Below are 22,993 nucleotides of genomic sequence, written 5' to 3' on the forward strand. Positions count from 1 at the left end.
AGAAACACCCCCTTAAAGATCAGCTCTTCCTCCTCAGCTCACATGAATGACACGGACCTCAAACACCCAGCATTTTGTTATAAATATGAATCTTCAGGACGGTGGTCTCCCCAAGCACGCAACCCCTTTAGCCCGCTTGCTCTCAGTAGGCCTGCCACCAGGGAAATTATCAGCCTTCGAGACGTGATCGACATCGAAAGTTGTTCAGATTTAGTCATCACTAGTGTATTTAACAAAACAAAACAAAACAAAGCTCAACAGTATATTCATCTTACTCAGAGGTTTCCAACACATTTTATTTTTGCAGACCACTGGTTTGTAGCTTTTGAGGACCAACATCTATCTGTATAAATCCCTATAAAATGTCCCAATTAATTTCAGTTCTGTAGCAGCCCCTCGGGTACCGCACACCGTCCTTATGGCTTGAGTTCCAGTGACACATGCCAGACAGGCTGCCCTTGGGCTCCTGAAGGGGGCGTGTCCACGATGAAGCCTCTTCCAGGGGCTCCTCTCCCTAGTGGCGGCTTCCTTTGGCAAGAAATTGACCGGTTCACATGGCTTAGGTGCCTCTAAGTGGGAAGCATTCGGAAACTTGCAGTGACGTGGTGCTTTTTTTCTCTAATGCAGACACTTGAGGGGTCAGTGCACTTGTGCTTAATGACAGGAATCCCTCCAAATCACTCAGTAGGTTACAATATAAGGAAGCCTCTGTCTCTAAGTAACACAGATAAACACTTTTAGATTGCCTATTTGTTCTAGAACTACAAAATTTAATTCAAGAAAATATAGGTCCCATGAAAGACTTAAAAGTTTTATAAAACTAAAATCTAGTTTTCCCCAATAAATTGTACTTTAGCCAAAACCCTCCCAATGCTTCTAAAATAATACTAAAAGGGGCATCTGATTATACAAGAGCAATAAAAAAAAAATTAAATATTTATTTGAATAACAATTTTAAGTTCGAGCTGCAAGGCTGGCAACGCAGACCTTTAACACATCACAGAAAGCGTGCACAGAAGCACTGGCGCGGAGGACCAAAGATGCTCAGAATCGGGCTAAGGAGCTGATTTCATGAGAACAGAAGACCTGAAATCACTATACAAAATATAAAATGTATTAAGCACTATCATCCACAGAACAGTCTTTATTATTGATTCTATTTAAAAATTACTTGTGTAATTATATATTGAATTGTAAATGAGCATTATACATGAACCCCCTTTCAGAAGGCGATTCCTCGTTGTACTGTAGAACATCTAGTTACATTGCAAAAAGTATCCTTTTTTGCTATCAATAAAGAAAACAGTTAATGGTATTACCGTAAATATTAAGGAGGCTACAAAAAAATAAAATTTCTTTTTTGTCTTCCAAGTGCTTTCCATGCAGAGCTAAGCACTTGCCTTGAGTGAGTGCACTATTGGGAAGAAGCATCCTGGGTCAGAGACGAATGAGAAAACCAGGCTCTACAGACCAGACTCGAAAGAACCATGCAACCCTCTTCCTGCTGGGGTGCCACTGTGTCACTTACCAATTCCGTCTTTCCAGAATACCACTCGAGACACTTAAAAAAGATCAGACTGGTGATAAATACACGTGAAATGAAAGACAAACGGTGGATTGACACTACGATCAGTAATGTCTGTGCTATGTGAAAGCACCTTTAAAAAGAGCCTATGCGGCAAGAGATAAGTGTCTAAAGATTCAAAATGAATCAACAGTATTGGATAACAATATAAGTCTCAACTCAGAAGCTGCCTCAAGATTAGGTGCATCTTCAGTTAATGTAACAGGAAAAAAAGGCAATGGATTTTATTTTATTAATTGCATCCATTTCACAAATCGACCTCAGGTCACCAGATGTGTAGACACAATGAGATTTTTGTTGTTGTTTATAGTCTTTAATTGAAATGATGATAAAGGAAATAGATCTATTTAAAAACAAAACCAAATAGCTATTTCGGTCTGGATTAAGAGGTGGCACCAGGTGTGGGATTCACATTTTGAGTGGCCACCTGTGGTGCGACTTCAATGATCCGGGGTTTGTCTATGATTCTGGCGGTACGGTTGCCCTTCTCTACGATCCCAATAATCCATGCTTGGTGACCTTCACCATATTTGGGGGACTTTATCTCTGCACAGAACCGAGCAGCTTGCTCACGTGGTAAACAGATTAGAAGGCCTCCTGACGAAGGAAAAAAAGAAACAAGAATGCTCGTTAGTATGGTGCCATGTGGCGTCTCCCTGCTGCTCTTTCTAAAACACTCCCGCACAGTGCGCCCGTCAAGGGCACAGACATTAAAACACTCCCGCACGGACCCATCCTCGACCGAGAGCTCCCTTCCGTCCACGTGTGAGCTGCCCCTCCGTTCCAGCCTGCTCTGCTCTGCCCTGCCTTCCCCTATGCCACAGAGGAAACTGTCCTCAGGCAACTTCTTGGAAAACACCTACTATAGTAAAAAGCACACACAATAACAAACTCTGAACTGTGAAAATGACCAGTCTGTGAATCGCTGAACGCTGTGCTGTGTAGGATTAAGGCGTCTGTGGCCTCAAGAACATATATATACGTGGCAGCTATTTTTTCCATGCTACAATGAAATATTTAAAAACATTTTTTTCCTTTTCAATTGAATTCTCTACATGGATTTCTCGTTTTATAAAAAAGCCTCTTTTTTTTTTTTAAATTTAAAAATTAAGATCCTGAAAGAGTGTATGCCTCAAAGTATCTAAGTTCTCTCACTGGCTCTGTCATCAAAAAGGTATAGAATACATTAAAATAAACCTTCATCGCTATTTCAGTAGCAAGGTAAAAGGTATACTATACTTCTACAAAAAAGTAAAAACTTTTCATTTTTGAATGAAGGAAACGAATGCGATTTGTCAGCGATATCCTTGAATTCATCCAATGTTTACCTGGAGCCCAGCAGCTGAGGACGCTGTGCTAGCCAGACGCGGAGCCACACCTCAGTTGCCTCCTTGGAGCTTATTTCTAGAAAATGGAGTTTGCTTCTTTTTTTAAAGATAAGCTCCTCCATTCGAGCCGAGAGACCTACCAGAGAACCACAGCCCTTCTCTGGGCTGACGTGTGGGCAAGGCTTGTTGGTCATCGCCTCTGGCTGCACCCCAGAACCTTCCAGGGAGCTGTTCTAATCATCAATGACCAGGCCCACCCCAGTCTTTGACTTAATTGGGTTTCTTGAGGGTCAGGTCCAGGCATGTGAATTTTTAAATCCCCAGATGATTTCACTCTTTTGCCAGGGTAGGGAAATTACTGAGGTAGAGAGGAAAGGAAATAGAAATGAGACTGAAAAAAGGAGGACTTACGGATGAGAAACAAGAGTCACAGGGAGAAAGAAAAACATGGGTCAAAAAGAAAAATGGCACTCTGGAGACATACTACTTCATTCTTAAAACGGCAATTTTAAACTTTCTTTTTCCCCAAGGGGAAAAAACAGTATGTTCGATGTAAACTATGGGTACTACAGCTATTTCAAATGCGAGGTTTCCAATGGAAAATTGAGTGATGACTTATTTTTCCCAGAACCTTCCTCCCTCTCTCATCCTATCCTCCATCACCAAACACAGAAACACTGGACTTAAATAACTGCTCAGTCACACACAGGATGGCGGGGAGGCCCATAACCTACAGCACAGGAGGGGCTGAGAACATTCACTAAGGCCGAGGTAATCAGCACTGACCTCACACAAAAGGGGGTCATGCTCACGTACTTGGCTTCTTCCTTCTCATGGCACTTTCCATTAGCCTCACTAGTTAATCCTCGGATTTGGGCCCAGGATCCTTGTACCTGATGTCTCGGGGCAGGTCCCATGCATGAGGCCAAACATGTTCCCACAGGCCTTGCTCACAGCAGCCATCTTGGCCAGGACGGGGAGGTTGTGAATCACGAAGGAAACCTCGTTCCTCTGCTGTTTGGCCAGGTTCTGCGCGTGGCCCAGAATCCCGAAGCCCGTGATGTCGGTGGCAGCGTGGGCGTTGAACGTGTGCATGAGTCCCGCAGCTGAGAGAGACCCGAAGAGCAGCTCAGTGTCTGGCATGATACACAGGGGCCTTCTGCGGAAAAAAATCTTCCCTCTCCTCACGTCCAAATCTTAAACGTGCTATCATCTCAAAATTCCTCATTATCAGGGAGATGGCATATTGAAATAATGCAAAATGTAACTTTTAAAAAATCAATACGACTTTCAGAGTGAAATTCTGAAAGTTGATTTATTTCTATTTGAACCACTCAGAACTATCGGCCACTTCAATTAACAGTAATTTCCTAATAAACTAAAAAGTCTGTATAGAATTACAATCAGAATGAAAGGTAAATCTGTCCAAACCATCCCAAAATCAAAGAACGGGACTTTTTAAGACTGACCGAAATTCAAGGCAATCTCACTGGCCATAAATTGCCTGAAAGGTTAATTTATTTTTTAATAATAATAATAAAAAAAAAGAACAAAAAACTTTATTTTGGGGGTAATTTTAGGTTCACATTTAAAAATTGAGCGGAAAAGTACAGGAAGGCCCCTCCGTCCCCTCTCCCATTTTTCTTATTCCCATCTACCATTACTGTGGTACATTTGTTATAAGTGATGAGCCAAAACCAATTCATTAACTAAAGTTCATCGTTTATACTGGGGTTCATGCTTGATGCAGTATGTGGGTGCTGACAAACGTATATGTGACATGTCTCTGTCACTACATCATCAGAGTAATTTCACCACCTTAAAAGCCCCATGCTCCAGCTATTCGTCCCTGCCCCTGCTCCTGGCAAACAACGCATCTCATTACCGTTTCCACAGCCATCTTTTCCGGAAGGTCACAGTTGGAACCACAGTATTTGGTCTTTTCAGATTGGCTTATTTCACTTGGTAATAGGTGTTTAAGATTCCTCCATGTTTTTTCATGTTTTGATAGCTCATTTCTTTTTAGCAAATGAATAAATACCTACTGTCTGGATGGACCACAGTTTATTTATCCATTCATTTACTGATGGAGCTACTGATTGCTTCCAAGTTTGGGCAATTATGAATAAAGTTGTGACAAACATCTGTGTGCAGATTTTTTAGTGGACAGTTTTCAATTCATTTGGGTAAATACCAAGGAGCATAACTGCTGGATCGCTATATATTAGCATATTTAGTTTTGTAACAAGTCACCAAACTGTCTCCCAAAGTGGCTGTACCATTTTGCATTCTCATCAGCAGTTAATGAGAGTTCCTGTTGCTTCACATCCCCATCAGAATTTGGTGCTGTCAAGGTTTTGGACTTAAGCCATTCTAGCAGGTGTGTAGTAGTATATCATTTTAAATTGCAATTCCCTAATGACATGATGTGGAACATCTTTCCCTATGATTACTTGTCACCTGTATATCTTCTTTGGTAAAGTGTCTGTTCAGATCTTTTCTTAATGTTGAGTTTTAAGAGTTCTTTGTATATTCTGAATACCAGTCCTTTGTTAGAATGGTGTTTTGCAAAGATTTTCTCCCAGTCTGGGGCCTACCTTTTTATCCCTTGGTGTCTTTCACAGAGTATAAGTTTTTTATATTAATGAAAATTTGTCAGCTTTTTCTTTAATGGATACTGTTTTTGGTGTTATATCTAAAATGGCATCAGCAAACCCACCTAAATTTTATTCTGTCATCTTCTGGGAGTTCAACAGTTTTGCATTTTATATATAGGTCTACAATCCATTTGAGTTAATTCTTATGAAAGGTGTAAGGCTTGTGTTCTATAATCACTTTTTGCCTATGGATGGACAGTTCAGGCACCATTTGTTGAAGATTATCCTTTCTCCATTACACTGTCTTTGCTCTTGTGTCAAAGAGCAGCTGAACTATATTGATGTGGCTCTATTTCTGGACTCTATTCTGTTCCACTGATAATATTTTTCTGTTCTCTCACCAATATGACCCTGTCTTGATGACTAGTTTTAGCAGTCACTGATTGCTGTTGAGGTTTTGTAAATAAAAGGGGCAGCAAAAATAACAAAATTGTAATTCAATCATTCTTCCTTCACTTACCAGATGTAATTCTTCTATAAAGAATTAAAAAAAAAAAATTATTTGGTTCCCGCAAAATGCAGTCCATACAAGAACAGTAAAATATGTGCTTGATTCCTTTTATTATTTTCAGAACAAGCTGGTGCCCTGGCCAACTTCCAAAGGTGACCAAAAACATCATAATTATCATTATGATCTCACTGACTTTTAGATACTTGATATACTTCAACTGACTGTGGTCACTCTCCTTTTCAATACTCAAATTGTCCCGCCCACACCAACCTGACTGGCCCTCACCAGTTATGTGAAGTGGCACGATCTCATTAGTTACTGACAGCTCCACTGCTTTCAGTGACAGGATGTCTCAGGCTTATCTTCTGTATTCCTGTCCCAGGGTTATTTATAATCAGCCATTTCCCCAAGGAGTCTTGGCATTTTTTAGTAGAAAATGGTAATTTTCAGATTGGAATCTAGGCACCAGGAGTTCATTATTAATGGGTTATCGCTGCTTCTAGACCTTTTCAATAGGTACAGAAATAAGCATTTTTTTGAGAAAAATCCCAAATTCATACTGAGAATTACAAATTAAAGATTATAGTTTTTACTTGGCTTCCTTGATCTTTTCTCTAATTCTTAAAATCTTTGTTCCTAACTACATGAAGGTATTTGCTTTATCTATCTTACCAACATTCCCACAAACACAAACCCACTGAATACAATGAGACTTTTTTTGTCCTGAGGATATACACCTAAAATACCAGGCTCAGAGTGATCTGAAATAATTTTTCCCCATGTGGTTTTTCCACTAAGTTGATAAATGTTAGGCAGCTTTCTTTTTAATTTGGTTTTCATTTATAAGATATGCTCAATTTTTTTCAACTATAGAAATTTATATACAACGTTTCAAAGTCAAACTTATAAAACAATGCATGTTCAGAAGTCTGCTTCCTCCCTATTCTCTCTTACATGTAACAATTTTTATTAATGATTTATTTCTCCATTGCTTCTTTTTGAAAGTATAAATTATGTATCACTTAATATTCATATAAATACATAAAATGTATCATACTGTACACATGCTTCTGTCCCTTGCTTTTTTCATTTGATCAAATCCTAGGGACAGCTCCCTAGTAATAAAGATCTCTCTCCCCTTTTAACAGCTCTATAGTATTCCAGCATGTACAGGTAGACTAGATAGATAATTCAGTCCCCTACTAATGGTCGCTTGGATTCTTTCCTTTTTTTGTAATTATAAATAGTGCTCCAATGAATGTCCTTGTACACACGTCATTTTATATTTTGGCCACTGCTGATTTGGGACAGATTCACAGAAGTGGGACTGCTAGGTCAAATAAACAGATGCATAATTTTTGCTAGATATGACCAAACACTTCTCCATAAGCATTCTGCCATACTGTATTCCTACCAACCATGTATCCAAAATAGGGATGGGGAATCTGAAGTGCTCAAGTAAAGTATAAGCAAAATAATAATCCATATGGATAAAAATAAATCCATTACAAATCATCTTTCATTGTTAAACTACTTAATTTGAAGAACCAAAAAAAGGAAAAAGACTCTTTACATAGTGTAAGTGACACAGGAACAGAAACATGAATGAATAGCCATAGTTGTAAGTGAGGAGACATCTGAGGACGAAGAATTAAATAATTAGTATTCGACTCTGGAATAAAGCCAAAGAAATATTCCTGGAATGCAGAAAAAAATTATGGAAAAATTTGATCTCAAAATAAAATTGCTCAGAAGTAGGCAAAAGGTAAATTAATTATGGCATATCTCTCTGGTAAAACATCTAGCCATTAAAAATTAATGTGTACTAGAATTATATGGAAAACAGAATTTAGTAATGTTGAACGAATAAAAGGAGATTCTAAACACATATAAAATGTATGATAATCACAAGTTAAAAACATCAACAATAAAACAACGGTAAACCACCAACCAACCAAACAGAAAAAAAATTCCTAAAAGAATACATGAAAATATTAACAGAATCTGTTTTTAGGTAGCGAGACTATGGACAATATTTTTTCTCTCCTTTTTCCATATTCTAAACACTTTTCCATAAAGGATATATACTTTTTTTTACAGCAGAAAAAGTATGTACAATAAACAGGAAGAGAAAATAAAGAAAAAATTTAAATGCAGCGTACCATTATGAACTGTGCTGTACAACCACTCTGGGAACCAATCAGCACCATCTAGAAAAGCTGAGGCAGTACAAACCTCTCAGACACGAGCAATGGGAGAAGTCCCGACCAAGCCAGTTTTCAGTAGGAACCCACACAAACGCCCAACAGCAGGTGGCCAGGTAAGTTAGTCACAGAGTGGAAAATCATACAGTGGTGAAAATGAATGAAATAGCTACACACTCCAGGGATGAAGCTCAGGAACATTAAATAGTGGGAAACACGATAAGAAAAACAGATACAGGTATGATTCAATAAAGCAAAAAATGCACAACTAACTTCTTGCTTAAGGATACAAGACTATGTGATAAAAATTTTAAATGCATGAGAATAAACATTAGACTCAGCACAGTGGTTACCCCCAAGCAGGAATCCAGAAGCTGGGCATGGAAGGGGCCCTTCTGGGCTGCCAATGCCATGTTCAGGTTCTCATATGAGATGGTGGGCACGTGGTGTTACATGCTGTTCCTTAAGTCCTGCACAGATTTGATTTCTAGAGAAGCATCTGTGTGGGTTGCTCTGTGCAGAGTATTGGGAAGCAAACTAGCACGTGGTATGTAAGTTCCAACAGGGCAAAGATTTGTCTGTTTTGTTCACTGTGGTGTCCCCAGCACTTGGAAGAGAGGACACACTATAGGTGCTCATTAAGTATGGACTGAATGAGTGACATCTGTATACCGCATACTAGTCATTCTTTTTGGTGCTTCATGGACTTTTTAATAATCCTGTGAATAGGATCCTATTTTCCCCTTTTGGCAGAAAGGAATACATATAAGAAATACATGCATATTCCATTTTCAGATCCAAATCTGTCTAAAACCAGGGACCAACAGAAGAGGATCTGACCAAATCTGGCCCACAACCTGTTCCTCCAGCTAATAATGTTTTTTTTTTTTTAATGTTTAAAGCGTTGTGGAGGAAAAAAAATCAACACAATTGAGACTGTGCATGGCCAGCAGAGCCTGGAACGTTTCCCATCTTGGCCCTGTCTCAAAAGCTTGTCGACCCTGCAACAGCCAGCCTCCCACCACAGTACCTGTCCTGTTGAGCCTTGCCATGTTCATCATGGCCTCCTGGTATGCCAACTCCACGTCTTCTTGGGTCACCACTAATTTAATTTTATTCCATTTTTCAGGCTAGTAATAGGAACATAGGTGAGAGAGAAAAAAGAAAAAATGTGGTTAATTTTTATTTCTAACCATTGAAAGAAAAACTCTGTTTTTTCCTTAGCCATCTTCTGGGGAGTTTTATTTAATTCTGTACGCAATATTAAGTTTTCTAACCTTCCCCCCGACTGTGACTTTAGATGTCCGTTAGACATAGCAGCGTGGTATCCTCTGGTTCTCAACTGCACTTCTGTCGTCAAACGCTGCCATTTACCGGACATGCAAACCCGGCAGGGCCTACGGCTGCGGTGCGCAGGCAACGAGGTAACAGCTTCTCTGTGGCAGCGTGTGAATCACTGTGGGTAGCTGTGAATGTCGTCTGGTTCTCCAACCCATCTCCCCTATTAAGCTGATGGCTTTCATTTTCCATACATTTATACTGTTACTGTCTTTACCTGAATTCTGGACCACTTAAGTCACCTTGATGGACAAGTGGACGCGAAAGCAACCTGGGATGCATGCGCCCTGAGAGCAGCCGTGGAGACCACGGGGTATCGTCAAAGTAAGGAGGAAGGGGTGCTCCCTGTCTCCTCGGTCTGACTTTAAGAGAAGCTAGCATTGTAATTAGGGGTTCCTGACATACTGTCACCGGGGTTCATTAATGGCCATCATTCAGGCATGCATTCATTTATTTTTCAGTAATACCCAATTATCTACCTCTCGGTGCAGTAGCTTAAGCCTGTGCTCCTCCCTTCTCCTCTCGCACCCCATCTCTCCCTCAGGAGCAGTAACTGTTCTGAATGTTATACCTGTCATTCCCCTGCCTTGCGAAAAACAGTGTTCACATACACACAGATGCCTAAACAATATGCTCTTTGGTTGCTTCTGAATTTTATGAAAAGGGTACTGTGCTGTGACATAGTCTCTGGAACTTGCTTTGTTTGATTCTGAGCATTTTTTAAAACTGGTAAAAAAAAAAAAACAAAGGAGGTGTCAGGTTGGTGGAGAGGAGAGAACGAACCCAAGTCCCTCATCTTTGATGCACCTTTGTCTTACCTGCCTCTGCCTCTCCTCCTAAATTACTCAGACCTGGGTGGCTGTACTGCAAAACAACTCTGTGGATTACTGCTCTGTAATGGCCTTCCAGTGAGATCTGCAGATGGTCATACTTGGTGGGAGTATAATCTACATCATACCGGATGGGAAACCTCCCCATCATCACTGGACAAGAAGGGAAAAATAACTAAAGATTGGTAGCCTTAGAGATTTTCTCTATTCTGCTATAACGAGCTAACATACTTGGTTGATGAATAATAAAATTATTCTTCTTTTTCAACTGTTTATCAGGACTGGTAGTTTCAGATGACAGTTGCAGAAATTAAAAGCACCAAGATATGTGAACTATACCACAATCGTATTAATTTTTGAGTTGTTATGGCAATGAGAAAAATCTTAAATGAAGTATGATTATAGCTCAGTGGAGAAGTGTATCAGGATACATATCTTCATATTCTTGATACTTTCTCCATGAGACAATTGTTTATCAAAATGCTGAGTTACTAATTAGTTTAGAAAGGCAAAACAATCAAAAACCTCATGACTAACATAATTTAAAGTGTCAATAACCCTGCTTTCTTTACACCCAAGCTCTGCACTTTCCACACATTCCCCTCCATGTTGTTTTTTCAGTGATGTTTAAGATACGAAAGATAAAACTATCTTGGCACCAAATAAACCAAACTCACTGCCTCCCAAATTCTCTTTATAGAGCTTCTCTGAAGCCTCAAGCTGGGGCTTCCCTACTTTAAGCATTCAATACATGAAACTGTGATTAAGAACATGGACAATTCCTATAATTTCTATAAGGACATAACTGATACTGAGTTCCCAGGAGCTCATTTTTAGGAGACAAGCTGATGACATTTAGAAGATGTAGACCTGAAACATGTTAAAGTGTCCAAGGGAAGGGCTTCTGCTGTGGACCAGAAGCAGATGCGTCTTCTAGTAAAAGCATACTCCAGAGCTAGCAGACTAAAGGGATATTCGGCCTGACGTGTAAATGAATGCCCTCCTCTCCAAACCCTCCAACAAAACTACTACGACCCTGAAAACTTCTGTTCAGCTCCCCAGCCCCCCAGCACAGGCAGGGTCACTCACAATATCCAGCCACTGGTGCACGGCCACGGCCACTTGCGTCCCCAGGGGCTTCGTCAGCACTAGCACGTCCCCAGGCACTGCGTTATCTGGCCTGAAGAAAAGAACAAGGGCAGGGTCTGGTCAAATTAATAAAGGCCATAAATTCACCATCGGTAAATACAAGAAAGAAAAGGCTGCTAAAAACATATTTGCATCTGAGAACACTTACTTAAATTTAAGCCAACTATACCACCGTGAATTAGAGCTTTCCAACCTGCTTCTGGAGCTACTACTGCTGGGACAAAGACATTAGAAGAGAACTGAAGCGTCCATCCATTACCTACTCGATCTACTGCCCTGCTCCTAAGTGTAGGCAGAGGCAAACCCTTAGCCTCCGAAGACAAAGGCCTCATCAGGCCCCGAGTCAGCCATGCTCCTGAGGCAACAGGACTCTGGAAACAAAGACTGGTTCTCAGGCTGTGGGATTTGCTCAAACTGCGGATCTAATATTTTGGTGATTTTGGCATCGAAGTTTCAAACTCAGACTGACCAATAAGTTTCCTACTTGGCACCCAGATTACCAAAGACTGGTCAAAGCAGTTGCCTCCAGGGACACTGGTGACATGGGCGGGGAGGGATGGCATGGTACAGCCTTTTATACCTTCTGGGTTCTGAGCCACGTGAACATGCTGCCTGTCAGTGCCTACTCACAAAATAAGAGAAACACGTAGAGTTTCTACTTCCTTCAGAAAATAGAACAGGGTAGCTTTTCTTAACAAGATATCAAACATGGAAAGTGACAATCTGTGTTGGGAGAAACTTCTCCAAAGATCTAGAGATGGTGCTTGCTCTGGCAAAGATCTAGAGATGGCCAAAAAGCAACAAAAAAGCTGCCAGTATCACTGACCACGAAGGAAATGCAAAGCAGACCACAGTGAGAGAACACCTGAGCCCACCGGGATGGCTCTCTTCAGAACACGGTAACACAAACGCTGAAGAGGCTGTGGAGACAGACGTGGCATCCCTGTCCCTCAGTGCTGCTGGGAACCAGTCTGACGGCTGCTCAAGTTAAACAGTTACCACGTGATCTGGTATTTCTCGGGTACATACAGCCAAGAGAATCAAAACATACGCCCACAGAAACTTACACATGCAAGTTCATAGCAGCGTCATTCGTAATAGGCAGAAATAACCCAAAGGTCTACCACCTATGAACAGATAAACTGTGATATGTCCGTACACTGGAATATTATCCAGCTATAAAAAGGAATGAAGTACTGGTGCAGGCTACAACATGGAGGACTCTTGACAGCATTACGCTCAGTGAAAGAAGCCAGACACAAAACACCATGTATTACGTGATTCTATCTACATGTAATGTCTAGCCCTTTTCTCGTTTAGAAAAAAAAAGTGCAGCTTGTGTAGGAATGCCACATTTTCTAGGATTTGACATTTTCAGCGATCGAACTACCAAAAAAAGAATGCTATAAATAGAATGATGTCATTTGTTTCCAAAGACTATCAATATACTAGAGCTGTGTGAAAATAATAATAAAAGCAAGATATTTCAAGGCAAACTCTGGCGGTAAGGTTAGGACTGTAACCCGGGAGGTTACCTTGGGGCAAAAAGGAAAAGGGCTAGCTAGAATCAGCAAATCCAGAGACAGACTGGGGGTTTCCGTGGGATGGAGGGAGGAGGGAATTCAGAGTGACTGCTTATAAATACAGGCCTTCTTTTTGGGGGTGAATGGAATATTCTGGAATTGGATAATGGTGATGGTTGCACAATCTTGTTGACTACAAAGAAAACAATGACGTTTATATTCTGAAATGTTGGATTTTGTTATGTAAAGATATGAAAGTTTTAAAAAATAAGAACAAAGAATGGATACATGCTACAAAAATAGATGAACTGTGAAAATATTTTGCTAATAGCATGTGGACTGAAAGAAGCCAGGATGGGGAGTTTCTTGTCAGGGTGATGAAAATGTTCTAAAACCAACTCTGGTGATGGCTGCAAAACCCTGTGAATATACTAACCACCACTGAACTGTATACTTTCAATGGGTGAATCTTATGGGATGCAAATTCTATCTCAATGAATCTATCTTAAGAAAGAGAACAAGGCCAGGTGACAAAGAATAAAACCAACTTACATGATGAATTCATTGGGCTGGCAGACAGTTGTAGCCACTCCTCCCAAAACAATCCAGGGGTTTAACACTGTTTGGCCGCCCGTTACAGACGTTCCTGCCTCCTCTGCTGCATCTTTAAAACCCTGTATAATTAGGGGCATCACTTTATCCCTTTCCTAGGGTTTAAAAGGACACAAATTAAAAGTCATGTAATTCAGGTCAAAACCGAGAAAAGAGTCTATACTTATAGATATAAAAAGGATCATAAAACCCTAAAGGAAGTCCTGAAAGTTTCCACACCCCGCAGGAAGAAAGGAGGAGACAGTTTACATGGCAGCCATCTTCTCAAAAGCTAGAAGGTATGCCAAGTCACCATGTGAATGGTGCCCAGCAGAGAAGTAAAAGCTGGGATGTGCCCGGGAGAGTACAAGACTGCTGGAAATCTGAGCCGGCCTTTAGTTTAAAGGGTCCTTAAGAACGCCAAGGCTCGTTTAATACACACCCACATGTCCTCCCGCAACATGCACGTGATGGCCCAAGAGCACAGAAAAGCAGGCAGGAAAGGGCCTTCTGAAAACCCATTTCTGTGAGGCAGGGCAAACTTCTTTCTTGGGGTCAAAAACAAGCACTTTTCAAAAATAATCTAAATGGGAATTCATCTCTGAGGCAAAGAACAGGTGCAGGTAGGAAGGCCACAGACAGTGCCAGGTAAGCATGGAACACATCTGACACCCTGGCCCTATCACTGTCCATGTGAGTGACCCAACCAGCAACCAAAGGGGAGGGCGCCTGGCCCCTGGGGGATGCCTGTCCCTGGGGGGCGTGAGCCCCGGGTCTGTAAGGCTAGCCCAGTGCACAGGCCTGGCACGGAGGTGCTAGTACTGAGGCCTACACTTTACTGAAACGAGCACTTATGTCCTGGCTTCAGTCTACCCAGGAGAGAGAAAGGGAAGCAGGGAGCGGAAATGAGAATGTGGATAGGCTAGACTCTCAGTTCTACTTCAGTGATAACTGCCAAAACGTGTCTGAGAGCTGGATGAGATATGGAAGGCATGCGGCCTGGGCTCCTCGCGTTACAGATGGGAAGAAAAGGGCTGACCAGTCAAGTGACGTGACCTAGACAACACACAAGTGAGCAGCTGGCCCATCTCCTACTTACCCTGTCGGTCATTTTATTACTGATTCCAAGGAGCATCAGCATATTGTCACATTCTGTGACCCCCATTGCATAGAGGTCACTGAGAACATTGGCACATGCTATCCTGCCCTGGAAGAGAGCAGAGATGTGAGAAAGGACAACGGGGGGACTTTCCATGGGTAAGAACGAAGAGCAGGCCTGAGCAGTGCCTCTTAAAACCGAGGGACTTTCCAGGAGTGGCAGCTGCTGGGGTGTGGTCCTCAGTTTCTGTGATCTGCAGACGAGTTACCTTTCCTTAATCACAGAACTACTAGGCCGTTCACTCTTTCTCAGACATCCACATCCTGTTACCATCTCTTCTTTCCCATTGTAAACACTGGGAGAAGCCTGAAGTTTGTTTCGGTGGGGAACAGACTGAGGGGATGTCAGGGGAGCAGGGCTGGGGCTGACGGTCTGGGAGGAAGAGCTGTGGAGTGGAAACCTCTGAAGACAACTATGCTAGAGCAGATCTGGAAACGTCCGTTTTTCCTAAACAGATTCTTTAAAAATGTGGACTTTATTGGTTATAGAGAAGATGGTTTTTATACTCTTGGATGGAGAAATTTTCGTAGCTTTTCAAAGATGTAAAAGATAATCAGAAAAATCATCTTGATTGAGAAATAAAATAATTGAAGAAATAGAACACACCTAGGCCTGAAGTCGGATTAATTTCTAAAGAAAAAGAGAAGCATTTCTCAGTAAACTATCTATTTCACTAAGGAACTTTAAAATAGTATTCAGTAGAAATGTGGTAATAAAGGTTTTATTGCCATTGAAGATCTTTTTAACATAAGCTACCATTATCTGAACAGTAAAAGACAAAGTGACAAATCTTCCTTCTGACATAAGGATAATCAAACTCCCAAACACTATCATTTTCAGTAGTTGTTTTCGCTTGTTTAGATTTTTTACGACTTCTTGGCAGACTGGCAGTGAGCCTTCTGCGACTCACTTTCAACAATAACAAGGCAACAGGTAGTTTGCAACTTGGAGATGCAACTGCTGGTCAGGGCTGCAGCGACTGCCCCTTTTCTGGGCTCTCAGAAGCTTTTAAGAGATGCTAGGGAAAGGACGAATTCTACTTCTGGCCATCTTTGCCACCTGCTCAGGTGGGACACCTGGGGTATGGCACACCTCAGTCTCTCAGGAGTGTTGCTCTAGAGGAGACCAGATGGACGTGTGGAGGGAAAACAGGATTCGAGTGACCCGTGTGCTGGCCACGGGCACTTGAGAGGTGAAGACCCCCACCTCCCGTTTAGCTGCCTCATGGCCTAAGTCCCTATGTCAGCAGCTTGATCCCAGTACTCCTGCCGCACAGGAGAACCCCTGGTATTTCCTAATAACAGGACATTCCCAATCCCTTCACTGGCTCCTCTTGGCAGGTAGGATGGAAGGTAGACGAGAGGGTTGCTGGCTGCACCATACGGTGAACAGTTGGGAACTACATCTAAGCCAGGCAAGATCAGCAGCTAGGAACGTTAGTCCAGCAGTTCAGATACGCCTTCTACACGGTGAGCACGTAATATGGTTGGGGGTGAAGGAGGGACCAGAATCAGAATCAATGGTCGAGAGGCTTCACTGTGATGATGCTACGCTCTACTTCTGAAAGGAAACATCTAGGATCGGACCTATTACAGAGTATGGGAACACCTCTGGCCGGAAAGGAGTGAGTTTACAAATGTCAAAGAAAGAAGAAAACTACAAACGTGACAGTCAGCGGACACTTAGTAGACAGCAGGTGTTTTCACACAGACACACACTCAGGTACCAAAGCAGCACAGGGACGTCTGCCTAATTATCATGCGCAGCACCACGTGTGAGCAGGAAACAACCAAATGGCTGCAACTATGGGAGTCAGGGCAGCAGTGGGATGAGAACAATCTGGATTTAAAAAAACGAGAACCCCGCCCCCCACACAAAACCCCAGCCACCACCCAAAACCGAACAAACAGCAGTTCCGGATGTAAAAACACACACAGTCAAACTTACCATCATGTAAGGGTCATCGACGATAGGATAAATGTAATCTGTGGTTTGAACCAAGGAAAGACCACCATGCCTCAAAGGAATGACACAAGTATCCATCCCAATGCCTGCAAAGATGGAAGTCATCATCCACAAATCAACAGGAAACGCCATTTCATCTTATGCCATCAATGCTCTGAACAGGGAGTTTTGTGTGAGATACTCATGGGGCTGCTGGAAGGAGTGAATGAACTCACCCGGTTATCGAAGCGTTTAATGGTGCAATGCGTGCCAAGGGCTCAGTAAGGTCAACAGGGCGAAGTTATAGAGAGGAATTGTTACGTTACCCATAAGGTTTTATTGCATTGTTTCTGTCCCCTTCAGCAGCAGTTTATTTTCCTCGACGATGTTATCTAAGCGGTTTCTCACTATACAGATGTTCCTTGACTTATGATGGGGCTACATCCCGATAAAGCCATCGTTAGTGGAGAATGTTTTACATCAAAAATGCACATTAATACACCTAACCTACAGAACATCATAGCCTAGGCCAGCCTACCTTAAACGTGCTCAGAACACTTATGTTAGCCTCCAGTTGGGCAAAATCATCGAACATAATGAATACATTGTGGGGCATCGGTTGTGTACATTTGTGATCTGGCTGACCTGGGGCTGCAGCTCGCTTCGCAGCATCACGAGAGAGCATTGTACTGCATATATTGACAGCCCGGGAAAAGATCAGAACTCAAAATTTCAAGTATGTTTTCTACTGAATGTGTATCGCTTTCACACCATTGTAAAGTCAAAAAATTATGAACTGAACCATCATAAACTGGGACTGTCTGTATTCTCATTTCTTGACAAGTAAGCTGACATCCAATCCAACTCATTCATGTGGCATTTCTCCACACTCGGACATCAGCCAAATGAGGATGTTTCCATACTGAGCTCCAAGGAGCCCCGAGTCTCCTACAGCATGGGCTGTGAGCTATCCTCTCTGCCAACCAAAGCAACTCTGACCTTATCTGCTTTATGTATCAGTGAAGAGAGGGGTACTTTGGGTTCAATACCAACGTTGTAAGACAGGATTTCACAATAAAATAGCAGGTGAAAATAAATGAAATAAAAATGTAAGAATGCTGATCAAGTCACACACTGTAACTACAAAACATCCGAATTCCTAGAACACATGCCGAACATTCAAAAAGCGAAATGATCATGGCCTTGCAGCACGTCCTTAACAACCACACAATGAAAATTAGCAAACAATATCCCAATAGCTTAGAGTTTCTTTCTGAGCTCTAGGTTTGGGAAAAGGCAACCACTAATGACATCAGGAATTCAGTAAAGAAAAAAACATGGCTCTCGATTCCAGATGACATCCTGGAGTCAAGTACAGATTCAGTCTAGACCTCTCCCCTTTGGTGTCTGGGGCAGTTTTCTTCTCCCTCCTCCCCAAAAGAGCTTGGAACCTCCAAGTCATGCCCCACCCCCCCCAGTCACTGATCTCAAGGTACTGCTCGATGATGCTTAAGCGCCACCTTTCTTAAGGCATTAAAGAGAATGCAAGCATTTCAAGAAAAATTTTGATAAAGGCATAAAGGGGTTTCTGCTTAATCTTCGGTTAACCAGAAAATCCAATTTGATTTTTTAAAAAAGGCTTTTACTGTAATATAATTATCTGAATTGCATACTTAGTAGTTCTAAAGGGGTTAGAGAACATTTATCTTTTCAAGTACTTCCTCCTCCAAATAAGTTACAATAATGTAACATAGTTACCACTGCTTTGTTCTTTGAATCCTTCTTATAGAAAAAAAGGCAACATGGGAGGAGAGCAGTCTGGTTTTTGACTCACTGACTACACTGCAGCCAGATGTTTCACTTGGGGAAAGAGAAGAGAAACAATGATTCACATACCAAGCCTTGGCATAACTGCTCCCAGAAACTGTTCATCTTCTTGGAAGTGGTTCTCTTGTAAGGATTCCAGCAATTTCTGCAGGACATCTTGGGGCACTTTGCAGCCAGTGCCCTTCAGTTCAGTGAATCTGGTTAGCCGGAAGCTCTTGTCCAATTCATAACTTTCTGGGTTAAAGGACTCCCGCGTAGACATGGTTCTTAGGCTCACACACCTCACAGCTGGGCTCCTCCCCTCCCTCTCCTAGTCGGCTGGTCTCTCTACAGATCCTCCTGGGTAGCACCAAAACACAAAGACGCCATTAATAGAATTCTCACCAGTACTGGCCAAGAATCAAGCAAATACCTGAAGGTAAAAAGTAAATGTGAAAAGGGCTAAAATCAACAAGACCACAAGGAAATGGTGATTTAGGGCCACAACAGTTTGTCACAGTGATGCAAAACCCAGAATAAGTTATTTTAAAAAGTGACTATGCCATCACGGACATGCTCTACAGAAGAGCTGATGTCTGTGTTGTTATAATTGTGGCTCTGAGGGGCAGCAAGGAAGACCTCCTCTGAATAACGATGGGCCAGCTGGCTTACATGACACAGTGCCATCTTGAATGGTAAGTCCCAAAGGTTCTTCTCGCAGGCAGCATTATGGAAAAACGTCTAGTCATTTCATCTGTCAGCCCGGAAGCGCTATACAGAAATTAGATGTTTTGGCTCAAGTGACTTTTCTGGAAAACTCTTCTAATAACTTTTGCTATCTCACATAGAAAAATAACATGCCTATCAGATTCTTTGTGGGAAAAATGTTGATGGAAATGCATTTGATGATATTCATGATGCTAAATTCAATTTTAAGAAATTATGTTTTTACTGAACCAAAAGTACACAACACAGTTCAAAACTAACAGGAAGTGTCACTAAAGAACACAACTTTAAAATGAGAATGCCTGTTTAACTACACAAGGTTCATTTTCTTCAAGAGAGTGATAGAAAGTTCTCTGATGTTTTAATGCAGTGCTAGTTCCTAGAAAGCAAACATCCCACCCAACAAACTGGCACACACACATCATTGACAAAATATGTTACTGCTCACTACTGTTTCACTGCAGAACTAAAATAAATTAAGCTGTACTAAATTGCTAGCATGAATGGTAGCCGGTACCACTGGAATTTTCTGGAACAAGCACTTCTGAGTTTGAAATCTTTGGGGCTAAACCAAAAGCTCACGTGTGCTCCCAGGAATTATAAACTTTCAGATTTATACTTTATTGGGAACAGAATTACAGACACCCCAAATTTTAGAATCCGTTTCCCTTATAACATTTATGATCGAAAACATAATTCCCACTTACAGAGGTTTCGATTCACTGGGAAGAACATCACTCATTTAAAATAAATCTTACAAAGCCCCAGTTTGTAAGTGATTGACAGTAATACCAACAATCTTTACAAAAACATGTTTGGGGTGAGCGAAGATTTCAGTTTTAAAATTACAACTATGCAGGAGTACCTTCCAACATGCCAAGAAAACAACCTGTCCAAAAAGAGAGCGCAGGAGAGCCAAGCAACCGGCAGAGATGGGAATTTTGAAGCCATTTTAGAGTTAGGAAAAGTCCAACGGCACTTTGACTTGGAAAGGCTTGGAACAAACACCACAGCCCTGTCCTCTCAAAATGCCTAGCATTTAACACTGCCTCACCCCTACCAGGAGGAAAGAATCCAACCCACGAGGCATCCAGTTATTTTCCTACCTCTAATCCCTATCCCACCGCCCCCCCCCCAAAAAAAGGCGGGGAGGAAAATCTGGAATTTAGGGGACCAACTTCCTTTTAAACATCATTGACATTTTTCCAGATTTTTAAGAGGAAAAAAAAGTTTAAAACATCTTAAGTCCAGAAAACACTCAGGAGTTTTAAATTGCAAATGCAACGAGAGATAAACCCTATCATATCCGAACCTTAAAAAACAAAAAAAAAAACAACACAAAAAAACCCCTTACATTTTGAGGAGGGGAAGTGAGGGTGGGGTGCCTGAGAAAAAGCAATTAAATGTGGGGAGAGTATAAACGTGCATATGTGCATAAGAGGCTGTCAGCTGCAACGCCAAAGCCGTCTGTTTACACCTTTAAAACAATGATATGCATATTTAAAGACAAAGATTAACCCTTTCCCGCTTGGCCACGTTTAAATGTGTTTTAAACGAGATGGCAAAGCGGGCCGACAGTTGGGGAAGCCCGGTAAGTGGGGGGTGGGAGAGGGTGCAGCTGCGGCCGGATACCTACCTACCCCCAAGCTCCTAAACTCAGGACATCAACAATGGGGGGGCCGCGGCAACGTGGGTGCAGCGGCCAGGCGCTCGCATGGAAGCACACGTCGAGGCCGCCGGAGCGCGGGCCACGGAACGCGGGGACACCTTAAATCGCAGGCTGCCGCCTTTAAAGGCCGGCCGGCCCTGGGCTCTTTGTGCGGCGCGGCGGGCTGGCCGCGGCCGGCGAGGGCAGCGCGAGGCCGCCGGCTGGGCCATGCCCGCCCGCCCGTCCTCCCGGCGGCGGCGGCGGCGGCGGGAACGGCGCGCGGCCCACGCGGCGGGGAGGGCGCCAGGAGCGCACGGCCCACCGGCCGCGGCGGGGCGAGCGCGAGCGCGAGCGCGGCGGGACCCCGGCCCGCAGGCCGGCCCGACGCGGGCCCCGAGCCCAGGCGGAGGCCGCGGGCCGGAGGGCGCGCGCGGGGGGCGGGGAAGGCCCGGAGGCGCCGCGCCCGCAGCCCCGGCCTGGGTTCCCGCCGCGCGCGCGGGCCGCAGCCGCACAAAAATGTCGGCGGGCGAAAAAATTAACCCCTGCGTCGCCGCCGCCGCCCTCCCCCTGCACTCCTCCCCCGCCCTCTCTCCCTCCCTCCTTCCCCGGCCCCGCGCGGCGGCGGCGGCGGCGGCGGCGCGGGCGGTGCTTCTTTTTTAAAGCGGCCCCACCAAGCCCTGGCTCGGCCCCTCTGCAGGCAGCGCTGGCGCGCGCCGGCCGTGCACGGCTCCCGGCGGCCCGGGCGGCCCGGAGGGGGATCCGCACGGCCGCCCGCGGCCTGCGGACGAATATTCCCCTTTAAGCCTGGTGTCGCGCCCCCCCTCCCCGAGCCGGGCGCTTACCGGTTCGCTTTGCGCCCTCCGCCTCCTCCCGAAAACGGGCCGCCGCCGCTCCCACAATGCACCGGGCGCGCCGGGCTCCCTTAAGCGTCGCCTGAATAAAAATGCCGCTCCCGGCGGCGGCAGCGCGGAGGGCGGGAGGGTCCGGGCCGCGCTGGGCGCCGCGGGGGCTCGGCCCGGCTCGGCGGGCCCCTGCGGGGAACCGGGCCGCCGCGCTTCTCCGCGCGCCGCGCCGAGGGGCCTTTAAGGGCCGGCTACCTCCCTTTAAGGGGCGGCGGGCCGCGGCCGGAGCGGCTCGGTGGCTGCGTGCGGCCCGGGAAGGGGGCGGGGGCGCTGTGCAGGCCCGAGCGCGGCAATGATTGGTCTCGGGGGAGGGGTGGGGGGTTGCAAAGCCGTGGAGCGGTGGCATCCGTTGCATGATGCAAAAAGGATTGATTTCAAAAGTTGCGAGTTGCATTGGCAGCAGCCTTTGGCGCCCGGGCCACCTACTTTCCCTCGACCCACTAGAAGGGCTGGGAATGTTTCCCAAAATCCGGCCGCGCTCAGCCGCGCTGCGCCCTGCGGGACGCTGGACCTGCTCCCCGCGCGCGCCCGTCCTGTAGGTTCTGGAAGACAATGACCGTGGAACGAATTTGAAAAAGAGTGGGAGCAGGGGAAAAGACGCCTCTGCTAAGATGAAAGATTTAAAATCACAAACGGCGCGTTTGCGGATAACGACTTCATGGGCTCTCCCTTCTATTGTTTAGCCTGGCTCGGGAGTTAATATGAGCCTTCGTGAACATGCAAGCGCCCTGCAAAGTTTCTTGAACGTTTATAATATGCTTGATAGGAAGTCAGGGCTTAAGTTTCCGTAGTTACATTGTTTGCTCATCACACGTCCAAGTAAACATGGCAGCCTAATACTGTATGTGTTTGAATTAGCAAGGATAGCAGAGCTTCATCTTGTGAAGTTAACTTTTTTCAGGTTTTCAACTTTCTAATGCATTTCTGACTACAACAAAGCACCATGCTTTCAGACAGCATCTGTTAGGGCTTCCTTTAAAACCGAGGAGCGTGGAGAACCAAATTTTTCTACAGTGGTTGAGCATTTTCCGAATGTATTTTGGGTAACCGAAAGGTGCTTTAGATCGCGCATCAGCTTGACAGGCTACACAGATGCCCTTTTTCGTTCTTAAAATTTCTGCCTGGCAGTCGCCCAGGGTTTTTATCCAGGTG

The 22,993-nt window shown here is 43.9% G+C and overlaps 1 protein-coding gene across 7 annotated transcripts; it reads right to left on the bottom strand.

The window, feature by feature from the left end:
• Nucleotides 1–265: 265 nt before the first annotated feature.
• Nucleotides 266–22,088, bottom strand: SEPHS1 (selenophosphate synthetase 1). 7 transcript variants are annotated; one of them, XM_039877406.1, is made up of 9 exons: nucleotides 21,782–22,088; nucleotides 18,656–18,925; nucleotides 16,763–16,866; nucleotides 14,756–14,863; nucleotides 13,618–13,772; nucleotides 11,483–11,573; nucleotides 9,256–9,355; nucleotides 3,807–4,019; nucleotides 266–2,182 (listed from the first exon to the last, which is right to left on the bottom strand). In XM_039877406.1, the coding sequence occupies exons 2-9, from the start codon at nucleotides 18,846–18,848 to the stop codon at nucleotides 1,968–1,970; spliced, it is 1,179 nt and encodes a 392-aa protein (XP_039733340.1). In that variant the 5' UTR covers nucleotides 18,849–18,925; nucleotides 21,782–22,088; the 3' UTR covers nucleotides 266–1,967. The 7 variants fall into 7 exon arrangements, 6 of the variants coding, with proteins under 6 accessions (XP_039733340.1, XP_039733344.1, XP_039733345.1 ...); XM_039877410.1 differs by having other exon boundaries at nucleotides 13,618–13,739; nucleotides 21,782–22,067; XM_039877407.1 differs by lacking the exon at nucleotides 21,782–22,088 and adding an exon at nucleotides 20,924–21,063 and having other exon boundaries at nucleotides 276–2,182.
• Between the last annotated feature and the right edge of the window lie 905 nt (nucleotides 22,089–22,993).

Source organism: Pteropus medius, unplaced genomic scaffold (genome assembly GCF_902729225.1).
Source record: "Pteropus medius unplaced genomic scaffold, Ma_sr-lr_union100, whole genome shotgun sequence".
In the NCBI taxonomy this organism is placed as follows: Eukaryota; Metazoa; Chordata; class Mammalia; order Chiroptera; family Pteropodidae; genus Pteropus; species Pteropus medius.

What these genes read in the sequence shown, in the direction of transcription:
- SEPHS1 (XM_039877406.1), bottom strand. Translation starts at nt 18,848, where the DNA reads ATGTCTACGCGGGAGTCCTTTAACCCAGAAAGTTATGAATTGGACAAG. An exon ending in TCGATGACCCTTACATGATG is followed by an intron (nt 14,864 to 16,762) that starts GTAAGTTTGACT and finishes GCTCTCTTCCAG; the next exon opens with GGCAGGATAGCATGTGCCAA. An exon ending in GGCAAGGCTCAACAGGACAG is followed by an intron (nt 4,020 to 9,255) that starts GTACTGTGGTGG and finishes GGTCTCTCTCAG; the next exon opens with CTGCGGGACTCATGCACACG.